The sequence below is a fragment of the Ictalurus furcatus genome, chromosome 28 (genome assembly GCF_023375685.1).
Source record: "Ictalurus furcatus strain D&B chromosome 28, Billie_1.0, whole genome shotgun sequence".
NCBI lineage: Eukaryota > Metazoa > Chordata > Actinopteri > Siluriformes > Ictaluridae > Ictalurus > Ictalurus furcatus.
The window spans coordinates 37961-60000 of NC_071282.1; the positions used below are offsets into that span (position 1 = coordinate 37961).

The 22040-nt window shown below is 44.6% G+C and overlaps 2 protein-coding genes across 4 annotated transcripts; one reads left to right on the forward strand and one right to left on the reverse strand.

The window, feature by feature from the left end:
• The first annotated feature begins 903 nt into the window (after window positions 1-903).
• Window positions 904-15988, forward strand: tbc1d8b (TBC1 domain family member 8B). Of its 3 annotated transcripts, none has more exons than XM_053618200.1 (21): window positions 904-1176; window positions 2401-2511; window positions 3001-3119; window positions 3256-3472; window positions 4836-5076; window positions 6300-6507; window positions 7133-7297; window positions 7438-7566; window positions 7852-8002; window positions 8164-8381; window positions 8573-8690; window positions 9936-10221; window positions 10365-10494; window positions 10609-10707; window positions 10854-10922; window positions 11045-11282; window positions 11420-11485; window positions 13276-13359; window positions 14415-14456; window positions 14661-14758; window positions 14887-15988. In XM_053618200.1, exons 1-21 carry the CDS (start codon window positions 1050-1052, stop codon window positions 15391-15393), a joined length of 3423 nt encoding a protein of 1140 aa, XP_053474175.1. In that variant the 5' UTR covers window positions 904-1049; the 3' UTR covers window positions 15394-15988. The 3 variants fall into 3 exon arrangements, with proteins under 3 accessions (XP_053474175.1, XP_053474176.1, XP_053474177.1); XM_053618201.1 differs by having other exon boundaries at window positions 13279-13359; XM_053618202.1 differs by lacking the exon at window positions 13276-13359.
• Window positions 15989-17900: 1912 nt separating this feature from the next.
• gja2 (gap junction protein, alpha 2) lies at window positions 17901-20150 on the reverse strand. Its single transcript, XM_053618203.1, has one exon. It carries the CDS (start codon window positions 20148-20150, stop codon window positions 19101-19103), a length of 1050 nt encoding a protein of 349 aa, XP_053474178.1. The 3' UTR covers window positions 17901-19100.
• Window positions 20151-22040: the final 1890 nt, after the last annotated feature.

Here is a 22040-nt window from a genome sequence, read left to right on the forward strand (position 1 = left end):
AAAATTTAGCGCTAGATACTTCACAGTACACGGATACCACATGGAGATACACACTTTATAGTTGACATGAGGGTAACACTGTTTACACAAAGGTAACAAGGTTGACACTGAGAACACTGGTGACACAAGGGTAGCATGGTTGAAACTGAAGTAATGGTTGACATAAAGGTAACGGTTGAAACAGGTAACAGGGTTTATGACCTTTAAGTGTAGAGATCTGATTAATTTTATGTAAGAGTCCTTGTTCACGAATAAGAATGTAGTCGTGTCTGCTGAACTTTTTTTGATGAGGGATATGCAAATTGAATTTAAATTCACTAGTCTTACTTACATTTCCTATATTTACTTGTAGATTTTAATTATAAATATATTTTCTAATTATTATAGTCTCTATTACATCACTGGAACAATGGCCCACATACACTCAGCTAATCACGGGACAGCAGCACTGTGCATGAAATCATGCAGCTACAGGTCAATAGCTTTATTAATGTTCACATCAAACCTGTATTATTGTGTATGGGGAGGACCGGGTGGGTGTGAGACCCAGTTTCTGTCCCAGTTTCTGTCCCAGTCCGGCCCGGCTCCTTCAGGAACTCCTTTATCTGATGTCGCGTATATCAGCTGCAGTAAAGGTTTACAGTTCTGCAGTTCTACATGTCTTTATTCTTTTGACCACTAGGGGTCTCCAATGTGAACCCTCGAGAAATTAAACATTTTCAACACATCTGTAATAAAGCTGCGACTCGCCTTCACAAGTTCCAGAGCGCGTGCACCACTGGCCCTTTAAATTACAGAGGAAGCGGCTTTGACGCGGTGCATGCTGGGGTATGTATTTCATAGCAGTGTGTGGCGCTAGGAGGCGTACATCAGAACACTACAAATCCCACAATTCCTCACTTCCTTCCGTTTTGGCAGTGTTTCTGTCGACGTGGGAAACAGAACCCGATAGCAAACACACACACACACACGCGCGTTTACAAGCGATGTGAGCGCACAAATACACACAACTACACTCAGTGACATGCGAAATACATGCGCGTGCCAATATGTGGCTCAAACCGGAAGAGGTGCTTCTGAAAAACGCGCTGAAATTATGGGTGACTGAAAAGTCCAACGATTATTTCATCCTGCAGCGGAGGAGAGGACACGGAGACAGCAGCGCGGGACTGACAGGTGAGACAGCTGGGGTTAGACACAGACAGGTGAGACAGTGGAGGTTAGACACATAGACAGGTGAGACAGTGGGGGTTAGACACAGACAGGTGAGACAGCGGGGGTTAGATACACAGACAGGTGAGACAGCGGTGGTGAGACACACAGACAGGTGAGACAGTGGGGGTTAGACATACAGACAGGTGAGACAGCTGGGGTTAGACACACAGACAGCAGAGACAGCGGTGGTGAGACACATAGACGGGTGAGACAGTGGGGGTTAGACACAGACAGGTGAGACAGTGGGGGTTAGACACAGACAGGTGAGACAGTAGGGGTTGGATTCACAGACAGGTGAGACAGTGGGGGTTAGACACACAGACAGGTGAGACAGTGGGGGTTAGACACACAGACAGGTGAGACAGTGGGGGTTAGACACAGACAGGTGAGACAGTGGGGGTGAGACACAGACAGGAGAGACAGCGGTGGTGAGACACATAGACAGGTGAGACATTGGGGGTTAGAAACACAGACAGGTGAGACAGTAGGGGTTAGACACAAAGACAGGTGAGACAGTGGGGGTTAGACACACAGACAGCTGAGACAGTAGGGGTTAGACACAGACAGGTGAGACAGTGGGGGTTAGACACAGACAGGTGAGACAGTGGGGGTTAGACACACAGACAGGTGAGACAGTGGGGGTTAGACACAAAGACAGGTGAGACAGTAGGGGCTGGACACACAGACAGGTGAGACAGTGGGGGTTAGACAAGGACAGGTGAGACAGTAGGGCTTAGACACAAAGACAGGTGAGACAGTAGGGGCTGGACACAGACAGGTGAGACAGTAGGGGCTGGACACACAGACAGGTGAGACAGTAGGGGCTGGACACACAGACAGGTGAGACAGTGGGGGTTAGACACACAGACAGGTGAGACAGTGGGGGTTAGACACACAGACAGGTGAGACAGTGGGGGTTAGACACAGACAGGTGAGACAGTGGGGGTTAGACACACAGACAGGTGAGACAGTGGGGGTTAGACACAGACAGGTGAGACAGTGGGGGTTAGACACACAGACAGGTGAGACAGTGGGGGTTAGACACAGACAGGTGAGACAGTGGGGCGTTTGTTTTAGTTATTTACAATTTTGCGCTAATGCGCATTAGCACAAAAGCATTGTGTGTGTGTGTGTTTGTGTGTGTTTGTGTGTGTGTGTGTGTGTGTGTGTGTGTGTGTGTGTTAGGTCTCTTGGTTGGGACGTTGGACACGGTGTTCGACTCCACAGCAAAAGTGGCTCCCTATCGTATTTTACACCAAACACCGGATTCACAGGTGTACTGGAACATCGCCTGCGGTGAGTGTGTGGTGTGTGTGATGGGGTGTGTGATGGGGTGTGTGTGACGGTGTGTGTGTGTGTGTGATGGGGTGTGTGATGGGGTGTGTGTGACGGTGTGTGTGTGTGTGTGTGTGTGTGTGTGTGTGTGATGGGGTGTGTGTGACGGTGTGTGTGTGATGGTGTGTGTGATGGGGTGTGTGATGGGGTGTGTGACGGTGTGTGTGTGTGTGTGTGTGTGATGGGGTGTGTGATGGGGTGTGTGTGACGGTGTGTGTGTGTGTGTGTGTGTGTGTGTGTGATGGGGTGTGTGTGACGGTGTGTGTGTGATGGTCTGTGTGTGTGTGTGTGTGTGATGGGGTGTGTGATGGGGTGTGTGTGACGGTGTGTGTGTGTGTGTGTGTGTGTGATGGGGTGTGTGTGACGGTGTGTGTGTGATGGTCTGTGTGTGTGTGTGTGTGTGATGGGGTGTGCGTGATGGTGTGTGTGTGATGGTGTGTGTGTTTTCAGGTGCATCTCTAGATGAGATCTCTCAGCACTGGGACTGGCTGCAGCTCAACATCATGAGAACTCTGTCTGTGTTTGACTCGGGTGACGACATCACCAGCTTTGTTCAGGGCAAGATTAGAGTGAGACACACACACACACACACACACACACACAATAATAATAACAATATTCTTGCTTTATTGAGATTGACGGGTGTGCCATGGCCTATATCAGTCTTTTGTGTGTGTGTGTGTGTGCGTGCGCGCGTGCGTGTAGGGGTTAATCGTGGAGGAGGATAAGGTGAGTGCGGAGGACCCTGAGCGTTTCCGGGAGGCGGCGCTACGGTTCGAGCGCTTGTTTAATTTACCTAAACAGGAGAAACTCGTCACCTACTTCTCCTGCAGCTACTGGAGGGGCCGCGTCCCAAACCAGGGCTGGATCTACCTCAGCACTAACTTCCTGTGTTTCTACTCCTACTTACTGGGCAGTGAGGGTGAGATATACACACACACACACACAGCTGTAACCAGGATCCGAATTTTAGTGACAGTTAGACTGTTATTTATTATTTTGTGTATTACATTTACATTAAAAAATCAACTGTCGTCATCAAACAAAGCTGAACAAAGTAAACATTCTATTCTAGAAAAAGACGTAAAGAAAACGTTACATACTATAATTGATAAGGAAGTGTCTGTGTGTGTGTGATGATATGTTGGAAATGTCGGAAATGACTGATGGTTCTGATTCATTAACACTGTCGCTGTGTCCCAAATAAAAGACTAACCGCTATGTGCTAGCTCCATCATTATGCTCAGTCAGTATTTACCCTCCACGTCTACACTTCCCAGTTGCCTAGCAGCAGTGATGTCATGACTTTAATGACCTGAGCGTGGAGTGTGTTATGTGTTCACATTCCCTGTTTAAATGCACCAGATTTGTGGTTATTTTTATATATGTATATATTCATTTATGGTATTTGGCAGATGTCTTATCCAGAGCGACGTCTGTCAAATTCAGTGTTGTGTGTGTAGCGTGTTTAACAGTGGACATTGTCCCAGAGCAGCGGTACAGAAATATATACATTCAGGATATAGATGTTAAATGTATGAATTTATCTTTAATGAACAAGCCCAGAGGAGACGTGGTGAGGAAAAACTCCCCGAGACGATATGAGGAAGAAACCTCGAGAGGAACCGGACTCAGAAGGAACCCGTCCTCATCTGGGTGACACCGGATAGTGCGATTATAAATAAATACACCCCTTCTGTAAATGTGCTAATACTACATGCTCAAATAGTGCAGTTGTGTAAGCAGGAAATTCATTACAGTTTCTACAGGAAGTCTGTTTTGATGAACTTCTCCACTGTTCACTGATGGAGACTCGAGTGCAGAACTGTTTGTGGTGATTGTAGTGCTTGTCTCAGTTCACCTCAACACTCTGTGCCTGTGAGCCTCTAGATCTGCTCCTTTACCTATGAAAAAATATTCACAAAAAGCTTGAGTAAAGAAATATGTTTTCAGTCTGGACTTAAACACTGAGACTGTCTGAGTCCCGAACACTAACTGGTTGGTCCACAACACGTACTGTCTTTATGAAAACAGTGTGATGTGCTCGCCATATTTCCTGTTAAAGTCCATCACAACCTTCTTTTTTTTGTCAAAGGCATTCTTAAAGGCTATCTGGAAAATATCTATATAATATAAACTAAGTATGAAAAAGTTTGGAAGATATTTTGCTAAAATGTGTTAATTTCTCTCTATGTATGGAGACCTTTGGGAGACCCTATATATATATTTGTGTGTGTGTGTGTGTGTGTGTGTGTGTGTGTGATCACCCCCACCCCCCCACCCAGTGAAGTTGGTGTTCTCCTGGTGTGAGGTGAGCAGGTTGGAGCGGACCTCGAGTGTGTTGTTAACGGAGTGTATCCGTGTGTGTGTGAAAGAAGAGGATCACTTCTTCTCCATGTTCCTGCGGCTGCAGCACACGTACGAGCTCATGCAGCAACTTGCCGACTACGCCATCGCACGCATGTTTGACAAGGAGACGTACGATGCACAACACCCGCTTAGAGACCCACTACACATCACTCAGAGGTACTCTAGATTACTCTACTAGCACTGCACTGTACTGCACTTAGAGTTACACCACACTACAGCTGCTTGAAAGTTTGTGAACCCTTTAGAATTTTCTGTATATCTGCATTAGGGATGTGACGCTGAGGAAATTTTCCCACCGGTTAATCGCCGTGTGACAACACCGGTATCACAGGGGGTGGGGTGGTTGTTTCCCTCTTTTACCCCTCACTTTTGTCCTGACATTTTCCATTAGGGTTCGCTGGTATAATTCAGAAGTCATTGTTCCATCAATGATGGCGAGTCGTCCTGCCCAGATGCAGCAAAACAGTCCCAAACCATGACACTACCACCACCATGTTTCACAGATGGGAGAAGGTTCTTATGCTGGAATGCAGTGTTTTCCTTTCTCCAAAAAGTTCTATTTTGTTCTCATCCGTCCACAAAACATTGTTCATTAGTCTTCTGGCTCGTCCACGTGATCTTTAGTAAACTGTAGAAGGCAGCGATGTTCTTTTTGGAGATCAGAGACTTTCTCCTTGCAGCCCTGCCGTACACACCGTTGTAGTTCAGTGTTCTCCTGATGTGGACTCATGAACATTAACATTAGCCAATGTGAGAGAGGACTTTAGTTGGTTCGAAGTTCCCCTGGGTTCCTCTGTGTCCTCGTGGACTATTACATGTCATGTTCTTGGAGTGATCTTTGTTGGTCTCCACTCCTGGGAAGGGGAAGGATGGTGTTAAATTTCCTCCGTTTGTACACAATCTGTCTGACTGTGGATCGGTGGAGTCCAAACTCTTTAGAGAGGTTTCGTAACCTTTTCCATTCTGATGAGCTTCAACAATTCTCTTTTTCGGAGGTCCTCAGAAATCTCCTTTGTTCACACCATGATTCACTTCCACAAAAACGTGTAGTGAAGATCAGACTCTGATAGATCCCTGTTCTTTAAATAAAACAGGACGCTCACTCACTCACACCTGATCATCATCCCACTGACTGAAAACACCGGACTCTAATCTCACCTTCACATTAACTGATAATCCTAGAGGTGCACATACTTTTACCCTCACAGATCTGTAATACTGGATCACTTTCCTCAATAAATAAAGGACAGAGTGTAATATTTTTGTCTTGTGTTCTCTTTATCTACTTTTAGGACTTGTGTGAAAATCTGATGATGTTTGAGGTTCTACACTTCACCCAGAGTTACGCTTCACTGTATTTTATTGTTTTCATTTTTCAGGTCTCTGGAGGCGCACATGAGGAATCGGGCGTTCCGCTCGTTCTTTCGTCTTCCACGCAATGAGAATCTGTGTGAAGTGCACGAGTGTTTCCTCTGGCTGCCATTCAACCACACACACACTCTCGGGAAGCTATGTGTGTCTGAGAGATATGCATGCTTCTCCAGCCAGGATGGAAACCAGTGTACTGTCATCATCCCACTGTGTGAGGTGTGTGTGGGTGTGTGACTGTTTCTGTATCTCTGTGTGTGTGTGTGTGTGTGTGTGTGTGTGTGTGTGTGACTGTTTCTGTATCTGAGTGTGTGTGTGTGTGTGACGGTTTCTGTATCTGTGTGTGTGTGTGTGTGTGTGTGTGTGTGTGTGTGTGTGTGTGTGACTGTTTCTGTATCTGAGTGTGTGTGTGTGTGTGTGACGGTTTCTGTATCTGTCTGTGTGTGTGTGTGTGTGACTGTTTCTGTAACTGTGTGTGTGACTGTTTCTGTATCTGTGTGTGTGAGGTGTGAGTGTGTGTGTGTAAGACTGTTTATATGTGTGTGAGAGACTGTATCTGTGTGTGTGTGTGTGACTGTATCTGTGTGTGTGTATGTGTGTGGTGTGAGTATGTGTGTAAGACTGTTTCTATATATGTGTGTGTGTGTGACTGGTTCTGTATCTGTGTGTGTGACGGTTTCTGTATCTGTGTGTGTGTGTGACTGTTTCTGTATCTCTGTGTGTGTGTGTGTGACGGTTTCTGTATCTGTGTGTGATGTATGTATGCATGCATAGAGAGAGATTCTGTGTGAGTCTGTGTATTGGTTTTATTTGTGTTGTATACGTGTGTGTGTGTGTGTGTTAGGTGGTGAGCGTGGAGATCCCGGACCGCAGCAGTCGTACATTGAGTGTGTGTGTCCGCGGTAAACGAGCTTTCCGTTTCTCTGAGGTTCGTGATTTGGACCATTTGGCCTCCACCATTCGCAAGTGTGTGACATCATCGAGTCCTCAGCATTCGCACAGCGCTCAGGTGACTTCCAGCTTTCTCACCCCACTTCCTGTTCCTGTCCCTGTTCCTTCTTACTTCTGCATGCGTTTAAATGTGTGTATGTATAAAGTGAACGTGTGTATACTGTGTAGTGTGTGATTGTGTGTTGTGTGTGTGTGTAGCTCTCTCTGTGTGATGATGAGGAGGAGATGATGGTGGGTCAGGTTCCAGTTCCGGTTCCAGCCGTCAGCACTGAGGCTCTGATGAATGTTTTCCATCCACACGATGCTGAAAATCTCGACCCGAAAATGGTAAGCGACGTCTAGCACAGCGCTAGTTCAGTGTCGTGTTAGCATTAGCTTAACTTGGCTTGATGTCACCGTGTTCCCTCAAAGTTCTGTGTGCTGTGAGGTTACTGTTGACTAACGTGTGGTTTCAGGACTAATTGACTGCTGACTTACAGCTAGCCTCGTGCTAACTCAGGTGTGAGTACACCATTAGTGTTTGTTAGTGTAGTGTTTGATCAGCATTAGCTACAGGAGTGAATTCACTGCAGGTGCAGTTGGCTGTTGTCATAGTAATGGTGTGTTTGACAGCTGAAGGAGCGAATGAAGGAGCAGATGTGGCAGATCCATTTTGCAGAGTTTGGCCGAGGAAGTGCCATGTTCCGCACCAGGAAAACCCGGGAGCTCATCGCCCGCGGACTTCCCGAAGCACTGCGCGGAGAACTGTGGATGCTCTTCTCAGGTGTGTGTGTGTTTAGTGTTTAATTACTCTGCGTTCAGTGTAAACATCTAACTCCATGTTCATTTAGTTTAGTTTAAAATTAGTGCATTGTTAGCTCATGTGTTCCTCTGTGTGTGTGTGTGTGTGTGTGTGTGTGTGTGTGTGTGTGTGTGTGTGAATAGGTGCGATGAATGAAATGGCTACACACCCCGGGTATTATGCGTCTCTGGTGGATGAGAGTGTGTGTGTAAGCAGTTCGATAGCGTGTGATGAGATTGAGCGTGACCTGCACCGCTCGCTCCCTGAACACCCGGCGTTCCAGAGCGACCGGGGCATATCTGCGCTGCGCAGAGTGCTAACGGCGTACGCTAACCACAACCCCGCTATTGGCTACTGTCAGGTGTATACACACACACACACACACACACAGACAGTTTCACATGGTCTAACACACTGCACTGAAAGTTATCTCATGAATATTAATTAGGGCCGGGTTAGTAATTTCCATAAAGCAATGGGATTGGATGCCATGTGAAGGGAAAAAAGCTGAACTCTGTCTCTCTCTCTCGCTCGCTCTCTCTCTCTCTCTAGGCAATGAATATCCTGGCGTCAGTGTTGTTGCTGTATGCGAGTGAGGAGGAGGCCTTCTGGCTGCTAGTGTCTGTGTGTGAGAGGATGTTGCCAGATTACTTCAACCGTAGGATTATTGGTGAGTGAATGTGTGAGTGAATGTGTGAGTGAATGTGTGAGTGAATGTGTGAGTGAGTGTGTGTGTGTGTGTGTGTGTGTGTGTGTGTGAGAGAGTGTGAGAGTGTGTGTGAGAGTGTGTGTGAGAGTGTGTGTGTGAGTCAGTGTGTGAGTCAGTGTGTGTGTGAGTGTGTGTGTGAGTGTGTGTGTGAGTGTGTGTGTGAGTGTGTGTGTGAGTGTGTGTGAGAGTGTGTGTGAGAGTGAGTGTGTGAGTGAGTGAGTGTGTGAGTGAGTGTGAGAGTGAGTGTGTGAGAGTGTGTGAGTGTGTGAGTGAGTGAGTGTGTGAGTGAGTGTGTGAGTGAGTGTGTGAGTGTGTGAGTGAGTGAGTGTGTGAGTGAGTGTGTGTGTGAGAGTGTGTGTGTGAGTCAGTGTGTGAGTCAGTGTGTGTCAGTGTGTGTCAGTGTGTGTGTGTGTGAGTGTGTGTGTGAGTGTGTGTGTGAGTGTGTGTGTGTGTGTGTGAGTGTGTGAGTGAGTGTGTGAGTGAGTGTGTGTGTGTGTGTGTGTGTGAGTGTGTGTGTGAGTGTGTGAGTGAGTGTGTGAGTGAGTGTGTGAGTGAGTGTGTGAGTGAGTGTGTGAGTGAGTGTGTGAGTGAGTGTGTGAGTGAGTGTGTGAGTGAGTGTGTGAGTGAGTGTGTGTGTGTGTGTGTGTGTGAGAGTGTGTGAGTGTGTGTGTGAGTGTGTGAGTGAGTGTGTGAGTGAGTGTGTGTGTGAGTGTGTGTGTGAGTGAGTGTGTGAGTGAGTGTGTGAGTGAGTGTGTGAGTGAGTGTGTGTGAGAGTGTGTGAGTGAGTGTGTGAGTGAGTGTGTGAGTGAGTGTGTGAGTGTGTGTGAGTGAGTGTGTGAGTGAGTGTGTGAGTGAGTGTGTGTGTGAGTGTGTGTGTGAGAGTGTGTGTGAGAGTGTGTGTGAGAGTGTGTGTGAGAGTGTGTGAGTGAGTGTGTGAGTGAGTGTGTGAGTGAGTGTGTGAGTGAGTGTGTGAGTGAGTGTGTGAGTGAGAGTGTGTGTGAGAGTGTGTGAGTGAGTGTGTGAGTGAGTGTGTGAGTGAGTGTGTGAGTGAGTGTGTGTGAGAGTGTGTGTGTGAGTGGTAGAAGAAGGTAATTAGCACTTCTGGTGGTTCTCTGATACGACAGGTGCCCTGGTGGTGACATTCTCTCATATATATATATATATATATGTGTGTGTGTGTGTGTGTGTGTGTGTGTGTGTGTGTAGGTGCCCTGGTGGACCAGGCAGTGTTTGAGGAGATGATGCGTGATCACCTGACCCAGCTGACGGATCACATGACTGAGTTGTCCTTCCTCTCCTCACTCTCACTGTCCTGGTTTCTGACGCTCTTCATCAGCGTGTTACCGATTGAGAGCTCCGTCAGCGTCCTCGACTGTTTCTTCTACAGCGGAATCCGATTCGTCCTCCAGCTCGCCCTCACTGTCATACACCGCAACATGTCCCACCTCCTCCGCTGCCATGACGACGCTGAGGCTGTCACTGCCCTCAACAGGTGACCTTTGGCCTCTTAACCTCTAACTCTGAGTTATAATACATGAAGAATATACACCACCCTCAGTGCATTATGGGTAATGCACGCACACTCGCACACCCCCACACACACACTCACATGCTCACAGTGATGATGTGTGTCAGGTTTTTTGACAGTGTGGTGAATAAGGACAGTCCGCTTCCAGCCACTGTACAGCAGGCCACTGCAGCGACCAATCACAGCGCAGATCAGGATACTGTCGACATCAGTGACCTCATCAGAGAGGCCTACGAGGTACACGCACACACTCACACACATTCTCTCCTATTACATACTGTTCTGTCATCTCTCTACCTGTTAAATGTATATAATGCTAATGATGTAACAACTCGTGTGTGTGTGTGTTAGAGATTCGGTGATATTCGATGGGAGGATGTGGAGAACATGCGTAAACGCAACAAACTGTACGTCATTCACACACTCGAAGAAACGACAAAACAAAATGTTGTAAGTAAAAAACGCAAAATTCCAAATAAAACCTTAAACAAATTCCTGATTTTAATTAAATCCTCAATATTCATCTGTATAAACTTCATCAAACACTCAGTTACACACTAAACACAATTATAATCATTTATTCTTTTCATCTTTAGTTGCGAGTCGTTGCTCAGGATGTGAAGTTTAATATCTCTCAGCTGGAAGAGCTCTACTTACTGTTTAAAGTAATTAACACACACACACAGACACATCCTGACAATCTGTTAGCAGCACCGATTGATATGTGTGCATATATATATATATATGTGTGTGTGTGTGTGTGTGTGTGTGTGTGTGCATGTGTCAGAGGCAGCACTTCCTCAGCTGTTACTGGTCAGCGTGCAGTCCGGTTCTGCAGAATCACGACCCGAGTCTGCCGTATCTCGATCAGTACCAACTGGACCTGGACCAGTTCAGCTCACTCTTCACCCTGCTGTTACCATGGAAACATGCACACAAACACACACTGGTGCACTCAGCATTCCGGCTCGCAGATGACAATGGAGACGGACTCGTCAACTTTAAAGAATTCATATGTTTGCTGGGTAACAGCCTGACCTCTGACCTCCAACCATATTGTTACACACACTTCCTTTTCTGTAACTCTGTGTGTGTGTGTGTGTGTGTGTGTGTGTGTGTGTGTGTGTGTGTGTGCGCGTGTGCGCGCGCGTCTGTTTTACAGACATCCTGTACAATGGCTCTTTTACAGAGAAGCTGAAGTTTCTCTTTAAGCTTCATCTCCAACCAGGTACCCTAGACCTAACGCCCTACTCCCTACACCCTACACCCTACTCCCTACACCCTACACCCTACTCCCTACTCTCTACACCCTACACCCTACACCCTACTCCCTACTCCCTACACCCTACACCCTACTCCCTACACCCTACTCCCTACTCTCTACACCCTACTCCCTACTCCCTACACCCTACTCCCTACTCTCTACACCCTACACCCTACTCCCTACACCCTACTCTCTACACCCTACACCCTACTCCCTACACCCTACACCCTACTCCATACTCTCTACACCCTACACCCTACTCCCTACACCCTACTCCCTACACCCTACACCCTACTCCCTACTCCCTACACCCTACACCCTACTTCCTACACCCTACACCCTACTCCCTACTCTCTACACCCTACTCCCTACTCCCTACACCCTACTCCCTACTCTCTACACCCTACACCCTACTCCCTACACCCTACTCCCTACACCCTACTCCCTACTCCCTACTCTCTACACCCTACACCCTACACCTTACACCCTACTCCCTACACCCTACTCCCTACACCCTACTCCCTACACCCTACTCCCTACTCCCTACACCCTACTCCCTACTCCCTACACCCTACTCCCTACACCCTACTCCCTACACCCTACACCCTACTCCCTACACCCTACTCCCTACTCTCTACACCCTACTCCCTACTCCCTACTCCCTACACCCTACTCCCTACTCTCTACACCCTACACCCTACACCCTACTCCCTACACCCTACTCCCTACACCCTACTCCCTACTCCCTACACCCTACTCCCTACTCCCTACTCCCTACACCCTACTCCCTACACCCTACTCCCTACTCCCTACACCCTACACCCTACTCCCTACTCTCTACACCCTACACCCTACTCCCTACACCCTACTCCCTACTCTCTACACCCTACTCCCTACTCCCTACACCTTACACCCTACTCCCTACACCCTACTCCCTACACCCTACTCCCTACTCTCTACACCCTACTCCCTACACCCTACACCTTACACCCTACTCCCTACACCCTACACCCTACTCCCTACACCCTACTCCCTACACCCTACTCCCTACTCCCTACACCCTACTCCCTACTCTCTACACCCTACTCCCTACTCCCTACTCCCTACACCCTACTCCCTACTCTCTACACCCTACACCCTACACCCTACTCCCTACACCCTACACCCTACACCCTACTCCCTACACCCTACTCCCTACACCCTACTCCCTACTCCCTACTCCCTACACCCTACACCCTACTCCCTACTCCCTACACCCTACACCCTACTCCCTACTCTCTACACCCTACACCCTACTCCCTACTCTCTACACCCTACTCCCTACTCCCTACACCTTACACCCTACTCCCTACACCCTACTCCCTACACCCTACTCCCTACTCCCTACACCCTACTCCCTACACCCTACTCCCTACTCTCTACACCCTACACCCTACTCCCTACTCCCTACACCCTACTCCCTACTCCCTACTCTCTACACCCTACACCCTACACCTTACACCCTACTCCCTACACCCTACTCCCTACTCCCTACTCTCTACACCCTACTCCCTACACCCTACACCTTACACCCTACTCCCTACACCCTACTCCCTACTCACTATTACTAGTTCAGTATCAGAGCTGAAATAAAAACGTCAGGTATTTACAGTGTAACATTTAACTGTTAATGTTTACGGTCATAAATATTCTCATGTTTCTAATGTTTAACTATTAATGAAAACAGTAGTAAAAATAAAGTGTGTGTGTTTCAGCAGATGCTCCTGTCTGTAAGGCTTTAAGGTCTCATGCCTCTCCTGTCCCTGCTGAAGGTTTCTCTCTCTCTACTCGTCTTTCTGGTCAGCTGTCACTCGTTTTCTTCACTTTGCACTTCCATTAATTCCCTTACACTCTCTCTCTCTCTCTCTCTCTCTCTCTTTCTCTCTCTTTCTCTTTCTCTCTCTCTCTCTCTCTCTCTCTCTCTGTGTGTTCACTTGTAGGTATACAAAACAAAATATCCCAACATCTGTGAGGAAAATATTAAATATAAAAATAGAGCTAAACCATTTTAAAAACAAAAACAATTTAATAAGAATGACTCACGTTGGGGCTTTTTTGTGTTATTTTCCTGGGAATTGTGACTCGTGTACTGGACGCTAGGATGGATTCCAGAAATAAGCATGTGTTCTTGAAGCAAAGGAGAGATTCCAAAAAAAACTGTAGAGGTTATAATAATACATAAAGGAAACTTTCTAGAGGACTACTTAAGGAGGCATGGGGAGGTTATCAGATCTTGGAGGGATTTTGGGGGGAACATAGAAAAAACATGGCTCCGGGGGGTCACAACAGAAAAGTGTTCACCTTTTTGGCAGAAGATCATGACTTCGAGTCCTAACAATGCCACAGTTGGCCGTGGCTGAGTCTATAGAGCAAAAATGTTCATTGTCTCTGGGTGGGAGGAGCACACTCTCTCCACTTTCAATCACAGCAACCACTAGCCAATCATTGGCATCTATGAGCTCATGTATGTGGAAGAGGGCAGATAGCACTTTCCTTGGTTGGATTCAGGTGTCTCAGAGGAGCATGTGTTAGTCTTCTCCCTCCCCAGGGGATAGCTGTGGTGTGATGGGGGAGAGCGAGACCAAATTAGAGAAAAAAAAGAGCTGAAATAGAGAGAACTGCAGGAGAATCAGAGAGCTGTAAAAACTGCAAAAAGTTTAGAAAAATTAAGTTTTAGTTTTTACTTTTATTTGTTTATCTGTATTTAAATGCACATATTTAAGTGTTTGTTTGTAAGATTTTAACTTAGGTTGACTTCATCAACCATGTTTTAAAGGGGTTTAAATTTACTGTTGTTGTTGTTATTAATTAATTAATCAATTAATTAATAGCCCTTGTCCTTTCCTGTGTTTAGAACATGCTGATGATGGTGTGATAAGGAAAAGTCCAGAAAGAGGTGTTGATAATCCTCCATCATCCATTCATCTCAGCAATTAATCATGTTACATCTCTAACCTGTCTCATGCTCTCTAACTTGTCTCACTCTCTGTTTGTCACTCTGTATTTCTTTTTAATTTCTCTCTCTCTCTCTCTCTCTCTCTCTCTCTCTCTCTCTCTGTCTTTCTGTCTCTCTCCATCTGTCCCTCAATCAATCTCTCAGCTCGTGGGAAGGTGGATCTGCAGGAGTACCTGAAACAGTGGCAGGACGAGTTACAGAAGAAAGAGGAGAACATCAAAGACCTGCCTCGAATTAAACAGGTGGATACACACACACACACACACACAAACACACACAAGCACAGACACATGCGCACATACTTTGTGTATTTAAAACAATACATGACTCTGTGTGTGTGTGTGTGTGTGTGTGTGTGTGTGTGTATTAGGCTGAGTTTGTCCTCCTGTCTAAGACTCTGTACAACATTTTCCACGGCGATGATGAGGAGGAGCTTCTATATCGTGCTGTTGCCCGGGTAACCAGCTTGTTGCTGCGAATGGAGGAGGCAGGGCGAAAACTGCAGAACAGCCCATCAAGACCCTCTCCTCAGGCCACGCCCCCAGCACCACATGTGACACCCCCAACCACACAACCAGCAGCCAACACTTCCCCTCAGACACTCGGGTCTCTGTCCACTGATCCCTCCCCTTCTCCTGATACAGGCTCTGCCTCCTCAGCTACAAGTAGCCCTACAGGGACAGGTAGCTCAGCTAAGACCACACCCCCAGACACGCCCTCTCCTCCTGATGGGGGCAGTGACTGGAGTTTCTCCTTCGAGCAGATTCTTGCTTCGTTACTGAACGAACCGGGCGTTGTCACGTTCTTTGAGAGGACCACAGACACACAAAGACTCATAGCACATGCACACACACACCAGCTCACATGTGCACAGTGAATACACACACATACTCACCATACATACACACGCACTGAAAACACTCATCATATGTGCACACACATACAAACACAGACAAAAGGAAAGTAAATTGTCTAGCTGTGTAAATCAGTTACTAACAAATTTGAACCCATAAACATTTACATTAATGAATATGCAAATTAAGTACTGTAATTTGAGAGCATAGCTAATGGGAATTTAATTTATCACCGGGTCAGGCATCTTGTTTCAGTGTCTTCACTGTGTCTGTATGTGAGTATGAGTAAAAGGGAAGGCAGATAATGCTTTGAGGTTTTGTCTGTATTGTGTTATGCTTTTGTCTGTTTCGAATAGCTAAATGAACCTGTGTGTTATACAGTGTTATTGTGCTGCTGCATAAATATAAATAAGGAATGATTAATGAATATTAATAAGCAAGAATCTACAAAGTGCTTCGACACACTTCTCACATGGCTGATCAGCATTACTATCAGATAATCAGTCATTATTGATTGATGATCATTTATGTATCACATATATTAATTCATACCAAACATTAACACAGATGAGTGATGAGAAGTTTGACTATTTATCTAGTCTCAGGTTTTTTATATATATATATATATATATATATATATATATATATATATATATATATATATATATATATATATATATAAAGGTGTGTGTGTGTGTATTTATGTATGTATGTGTGTATATGTGTGTGATTGTGAGCATTTATGTCATCACTGTTATTCCAGACCGTGTGTGTGTGTGCGAGGGAGAGAGAGAAAGAGACATTGATCGGAATTGAATACAAACACACACAGACATACATACATGCACACATATTTTATATATATATATATATATATATATATATATATATATATATATATATATATATATATATATATATATATGACATAACAATGACTGAGTGTCATTCTGTTGAAATTATATGTATATAGAATATGTAAATTAACATTGCCAATCAGAGATCTGAATATTAAGATATGTCATGTGGCACTGATGACATAATCAGCATTATATTGCTCATTAATTTGTTTTGGGTTTTGTAAGACCTTATGTAGAATGTTTGTGGCAGCTTTGTTTAGTTGTAAAGTTGCATTTCATCCACACACATCAGGATGGTTATAACGTGTGTGTGTGTTTTGGCTGTTTGTTCCTCTCACTTAAGCCACATTAGTGGATGTAATTCATGTACCTCTGAAATAAATGAGACAAATAAAATCATGAATTAAGGGAAGTTTAATAAATGTACATTTGTATATATGTGTGTGTGTGTGTCTGGAAACTGATCCACAGCTTACTGTGAATAAATGTGTGTAATTCTAGGGAGATAAATGAGAAGTCAAACAGATGAACAGACAGATGACTAATGTAACTAAAGAGCTAGCATTCAGTGTGTGAAGGTAAAAATATTTCAGGAGGTCATCCTGGAATAGCTTACTTCCCATGGCTAACCTCTGACTTCTGACCCTGCACCTGTCAGGATTTATATAGAAAGGGTGTAAAGAGTGGACTGAGGTATTTCATATTCTATTTCTCCTTGTGCTGTATGTGATTATCAATCAGTATACTGCAGTCGCATGCCTTTCAGGGAGTTAAGAGCACTTGTGAACTTAAACCTTAGAATTACTTGGTTTTTCATTGCAATACATTTAACACACCAGAAACACTTTATTTAAGTCAGAAATACAGGTTTTACTTTAGAATTGCATGAATTAACTTGCTGTATCATGGTTATCACAAGAATCCTAATTGAGGAATTATACTGCAGTTATGTCAGAAATACCCCCAGAATTGAATGATTTACCTCAGAAATACTGCAGAATTGCATGATTTACCGCAGATTTACCCCAGAAATACCCCCAGAATTGCCTGATTTACCTTAGAAATACCCTAGAATGACTTGATTTACCTCAGATTTACCCCAGAATTGCCTGCTTTACCTCAGAAATACCCCAGAATTGCCTGATTTACCTCAGAAATACCCTAGAATTACCTGATTTACCTCAGTATTAATTATGAGTTACCACTAAATTACTTAGGGGAATGGAAGGAACCGGTAGTTGTGTTGTTCTGCGCTTGAAATGAAGTTGCAACTTGTAATTCCCTGCATTCAACTGGTAAAAGCCACAGAAACACCCCTCAGCTTGCAATTTCAACTCATCAACTTGGTTGATAACAACATAACAACCAGTCCCTTCCCCATTTGTGCAGTGACATCAAATCAACATGGCTGGTCACCCTGTGAATAGTTAATTTAAACGAGTTTATAGCAGTATTGGCTTTAGATCAGTTAATATACAGACACAGTACTTGGTTAAATCTATAACACTAACCATACTGATCATTGTAGAATATATACAATACACATTTTTCTCTTTTCTATTTACATGTTGCAATGTTTTTGTCTACAGAACCAATAGACTCTGCAAAAAGCTAAGATTTTGATGTCAAGGACATTTTAAGAGAATCATGCACCTACAGTTCTATAGTGAGTGAGAGAGAGAGAGATGGGGATTGGTCAATGAACAGATACTTATATTTTATTAATGAGGTTACAACACAGGAAAATGAGAATACAGTACAAACATAGTAACAGAACAGTAATATTTGGCAATTAATTAAAATTCAGTTTAAATACAACCACCAAAAATAAACCACTCAACAAGTAATGAATAGCACTTTGGCATTACTCTTCATGTCCCATTACCATTACAGCTAATACAGCTAAACCGGGAAAAGTTCTCATTTTGGTGCTTATAAAGTTTAAAAATTATGCTAGTAAATTATTTGTATGATCAATTCTGGTATACTTGGTAAAAGGCTACCAGTATATTAGCAATATAAAAAATATTTCTGTTAAACTAGCAGCAAGTTAGTTGGCACATTAGCAGCATGGTAACCTTTAGTAAACTGTGAGAAACGCTAAGGCATTGTCATAACAGTATTTTAAAAAAATAGCAGGATAAAGAGTGCTTGTACACTAGCAGTAAGTCCAACACTAGTATGCTATGTGTAATGCTAATGAAAGCATATAGCAGTGTGGTACATTCAGGTAAAGTAGTGCAAATGCTAGTGCTAATACATTTGCATTGTGTCAAATCCTGGCACAGGTGAAGAAGGCCAATGCAGATGCTGAATGTTGGCACATTAGCAGTATCACAGATGTTGTTAAACAAAAACCAAGGCTAATGCTAATACATTAACAGTGTGTCAGATGCTAGTAAACAGTGAAATAGGCTACAGTTTCGACACTAATGGTAAGGTAAACGTTAGCGCACTAGTAAACGCTGTGGCCCCAGTTCAATTAGAGGAACATCAGAAGAACAGCGTGTCTCTCTTTCTGTGATCTTCTCACCGTTACAGGGAAGAAAACTCCCACACTTTCATCATGAGACTTACACTTCTGAGTTCCCACCACTTTTACTGCTGTCATTTCACCCATAAGAAATAATCACACTCATCTACGACAAGCTCACACACAACAGCTAGTCAGCTAGTAGTCAAGCTAGTTCTTCAACATTAGCCACGAGTCAAATTTAGCAGTAAGGCAAAAGCTGGTATGTTATCTGTAGTGGCTAATGCTAACAGTTTTCCGTATGTTGATAGGAAACACTGGTATTCATCAGATACAGTAGGAGAGCGAGAGAGTGTGTGTCTAGTATCGGTAGTTGTAGTATTATTTTTTCTGTTTCTCAAATCTTCAGATCATCCAGTCTGCTCTTGTTGTTGCTATAGCGACTAGCATAGCTCGGCCTGCGCTGGTAATATGGCGATCCGGGGGCGGAGCTTGAGGTTTTCTTCACCCTGGTTTCATCAGGTTTGGTTTCCACAGGGTCAGGTTTGGTCTCCGTGGTGTTGCGCTCCACGGCAAGATTATCGTTATTCTGTTTGTGGGCAGAGCGACTGCCGTACGCGGGAAACGAGCCGTCAGTGTCTGGAAGTTTATATTGATGCTCAGGGGGCGGGGCGTGGGCGGGGAAATAGGGGTAACTGGCAACAAACGGAATGACAGCTTCCTCGCTAGGCGTATTGGAGTTAGAGTCAGAGAGCGAATGGCGATAGCGGACACCCTGGCGACACTTGGTGAAGCCAAGGTGGTACATCTCCACTAAATTTAGGAGAAGTGACACACACGCTACAGCTAGCATGAACAGGATGAAGATGGTTTTCTCTGTAGGGCGCGAGATGTAGCAGTTTACGGTGTTGGGACACGGCCAGTTGCTGCACGTGTACATGGGCTTAAGCTCAAAGCCGTACAGGAAGTACTGCGCCACCAGGAAGCCCACCTCCAGTAGCGTTTTGAAAATGACATTGAGCACATATGTACGAAGCAGCGCCCCCTGCAGACGAATCTTCCCCTGTTCATCCCGAATCGTTGCTGTGACCTTCCCCACTTTCCCAGCTCCGTCCTGCTCCAGGCGCTTATTCTTATCCTCCATACGCAGCAGGTGCAGGATGTGTCCCAGGTATATAAGCGTGGGTACAGACACGAAGATGATCTGCATGACCCAGAAACGAATGTGTGAGATGGGGAAGGTGCGGTCGTAGCAGACGTTCTGACAACCGGGCTGCTTGGTGTCGCAGGTGAAACCCGACTGCTCGTCGCCCCACACCTTCTCCGCTGCTGCTCCCAGAACCAGGATCCTGAAGATGAAGAGCACAGAGAGCCACACCTTCCCCACCACAGTGGAGTGCTCCTGAGCGCTCTCCAACAACTTCCCTAACGAGCTCCAATCCCCCATGACTATCCACACACAGTCTGAGAGAACGAGAATGAGAGAGAGAGAGAATGAGAGACAGAGGGTCAAAGGAAAGAAGGATGAGATAAGAGGCTAAGACAGAGAAATGAAATAAAGAGAAGAAGCAGAGGGACAGACAGAAAGAGGAAAGAGAGAAATAAAGTGATTAATAGATCTGAAGATATCATTAATATTACACTTTGACCTGCCAGTGTCTTTGTCACCCTGATCCAGGATTCTGAATCAGCTCCATCACAATAAATCAAAGCAAACAAAATAAAACAAAGTAAAATCAGTATACAACAACAACTTTCATTTCCTCCATGTTCACACAAGTAGGAACTCAACCTGGAACTGTGTAGTTCTCATTCATAAGAGCTTCAGGACTGTTTAGTTTTCTGTCAGAGGGTAAACAATATCTAACTGTTACACGTATCATAAAATACCTGATTTCCTGTTTCTGTATGATGTCACAGTCATGTGACTCCCACTGCACCACAGACATTCATCCAACAACCTGTGGCATCCCATCATTCTGTATGTGTGTGTGTGTGTGTGTGTGTGTCTCAGGTTGCTTCTCAAAAACTGTCTTGTTCTGTCAGTCTTTCTGATTCTATCTCTGTCTCGCTCTCTCTCTCTCTCTCTCTCTCTCACACACACACACACACACACACACACACACACACACACAGTTACTATTATAAGAAAAATGATCAGTAATGTGTTGGTGTGAATGTAATTCCTGATCTGATCCAGGACTGAGTAGCTTGGTTACTCTGTGTGTGTGTGTGTGTGTGTGTGTGTGTGTGTGTGAGAGAGAGAGATTTGAGTATCTCTCCAGACACAGTGGTCTGATATTAGTTATTATCATGTTTTAAATAATGTTAATGTTAATATAAATATTAGTTTGATGAGTTCCTAAAAAATATTTTAGATCAGAGCATCAGCAGAATAACACAAATCGGAGTAAAGGCCGCATAATACAGAGAGTACCATCGCTCTGAGCCCAGCCGTGTGTCTGACACGTTCCTGAACATTTAGACGAGTGAGAATACACACCACTGTTCTGATTACTCACTCAGAAGTGTGTGCAGTTCAGTGTTTATTGACTCACACTCACACAGAGAGCCTGTAAATGAGGATATTTATATTTAATATTGATGTTGATGGATATAGATGTAATATAACTGTGAGTTAGCTGAATCATATGAACTTATTTTTATATGTTTATATGTTTTATATTACACAGACTATCACTGATCAGTGGCACAGAAATGTAATGAATTAATGTCAGGAATCAGTGGTGAGTCATAATGAATCAGTAGAATCAGTGGAAATGAATCAGTAGATATAAACTCATAAATAAATTAATTACACAAATTGACCAAAACAAACAACAAAGGAAAGATTATTCAATATTTCCAAAATTTACAGGGAAAAAATAAATAATCTCTTTATAATGTGTGTGTGTGTGTGTGTGTGTGTGTGTGTGTGTGTGTGTGTGGTTTAGAAAAACTGAATAATGCTGTGTAAGTGTAAAAGTGTTAAAGAACACAGTAACGAGTTAAAGTTCCTATAAATCAGTAGACATGTATAAAAGTGTGTTTCTGGTGTGTGTGTGTGTGTGTGTGTGAGTGTGTGTAAGAGAGAGAGAGAGAGATCAGGAAATAGGGACTCACCTTCACCATAAGTTCACATGCAGCATGGGAGTCCCAACACACACATCTACACACAGGTGAAACCTCTCATTAACAAAGAGCAACAACACAACTGAAGCTACAAGCTATAAGCACCCGCTAATAAAACGCTGTGTGTGTGTGTGTGTGTGTGTGTGTGTGTGTGTGTGTGTGTTGGGGTTAAATTTGGCAGACAGCACAATCCCTTAGAGAGAAC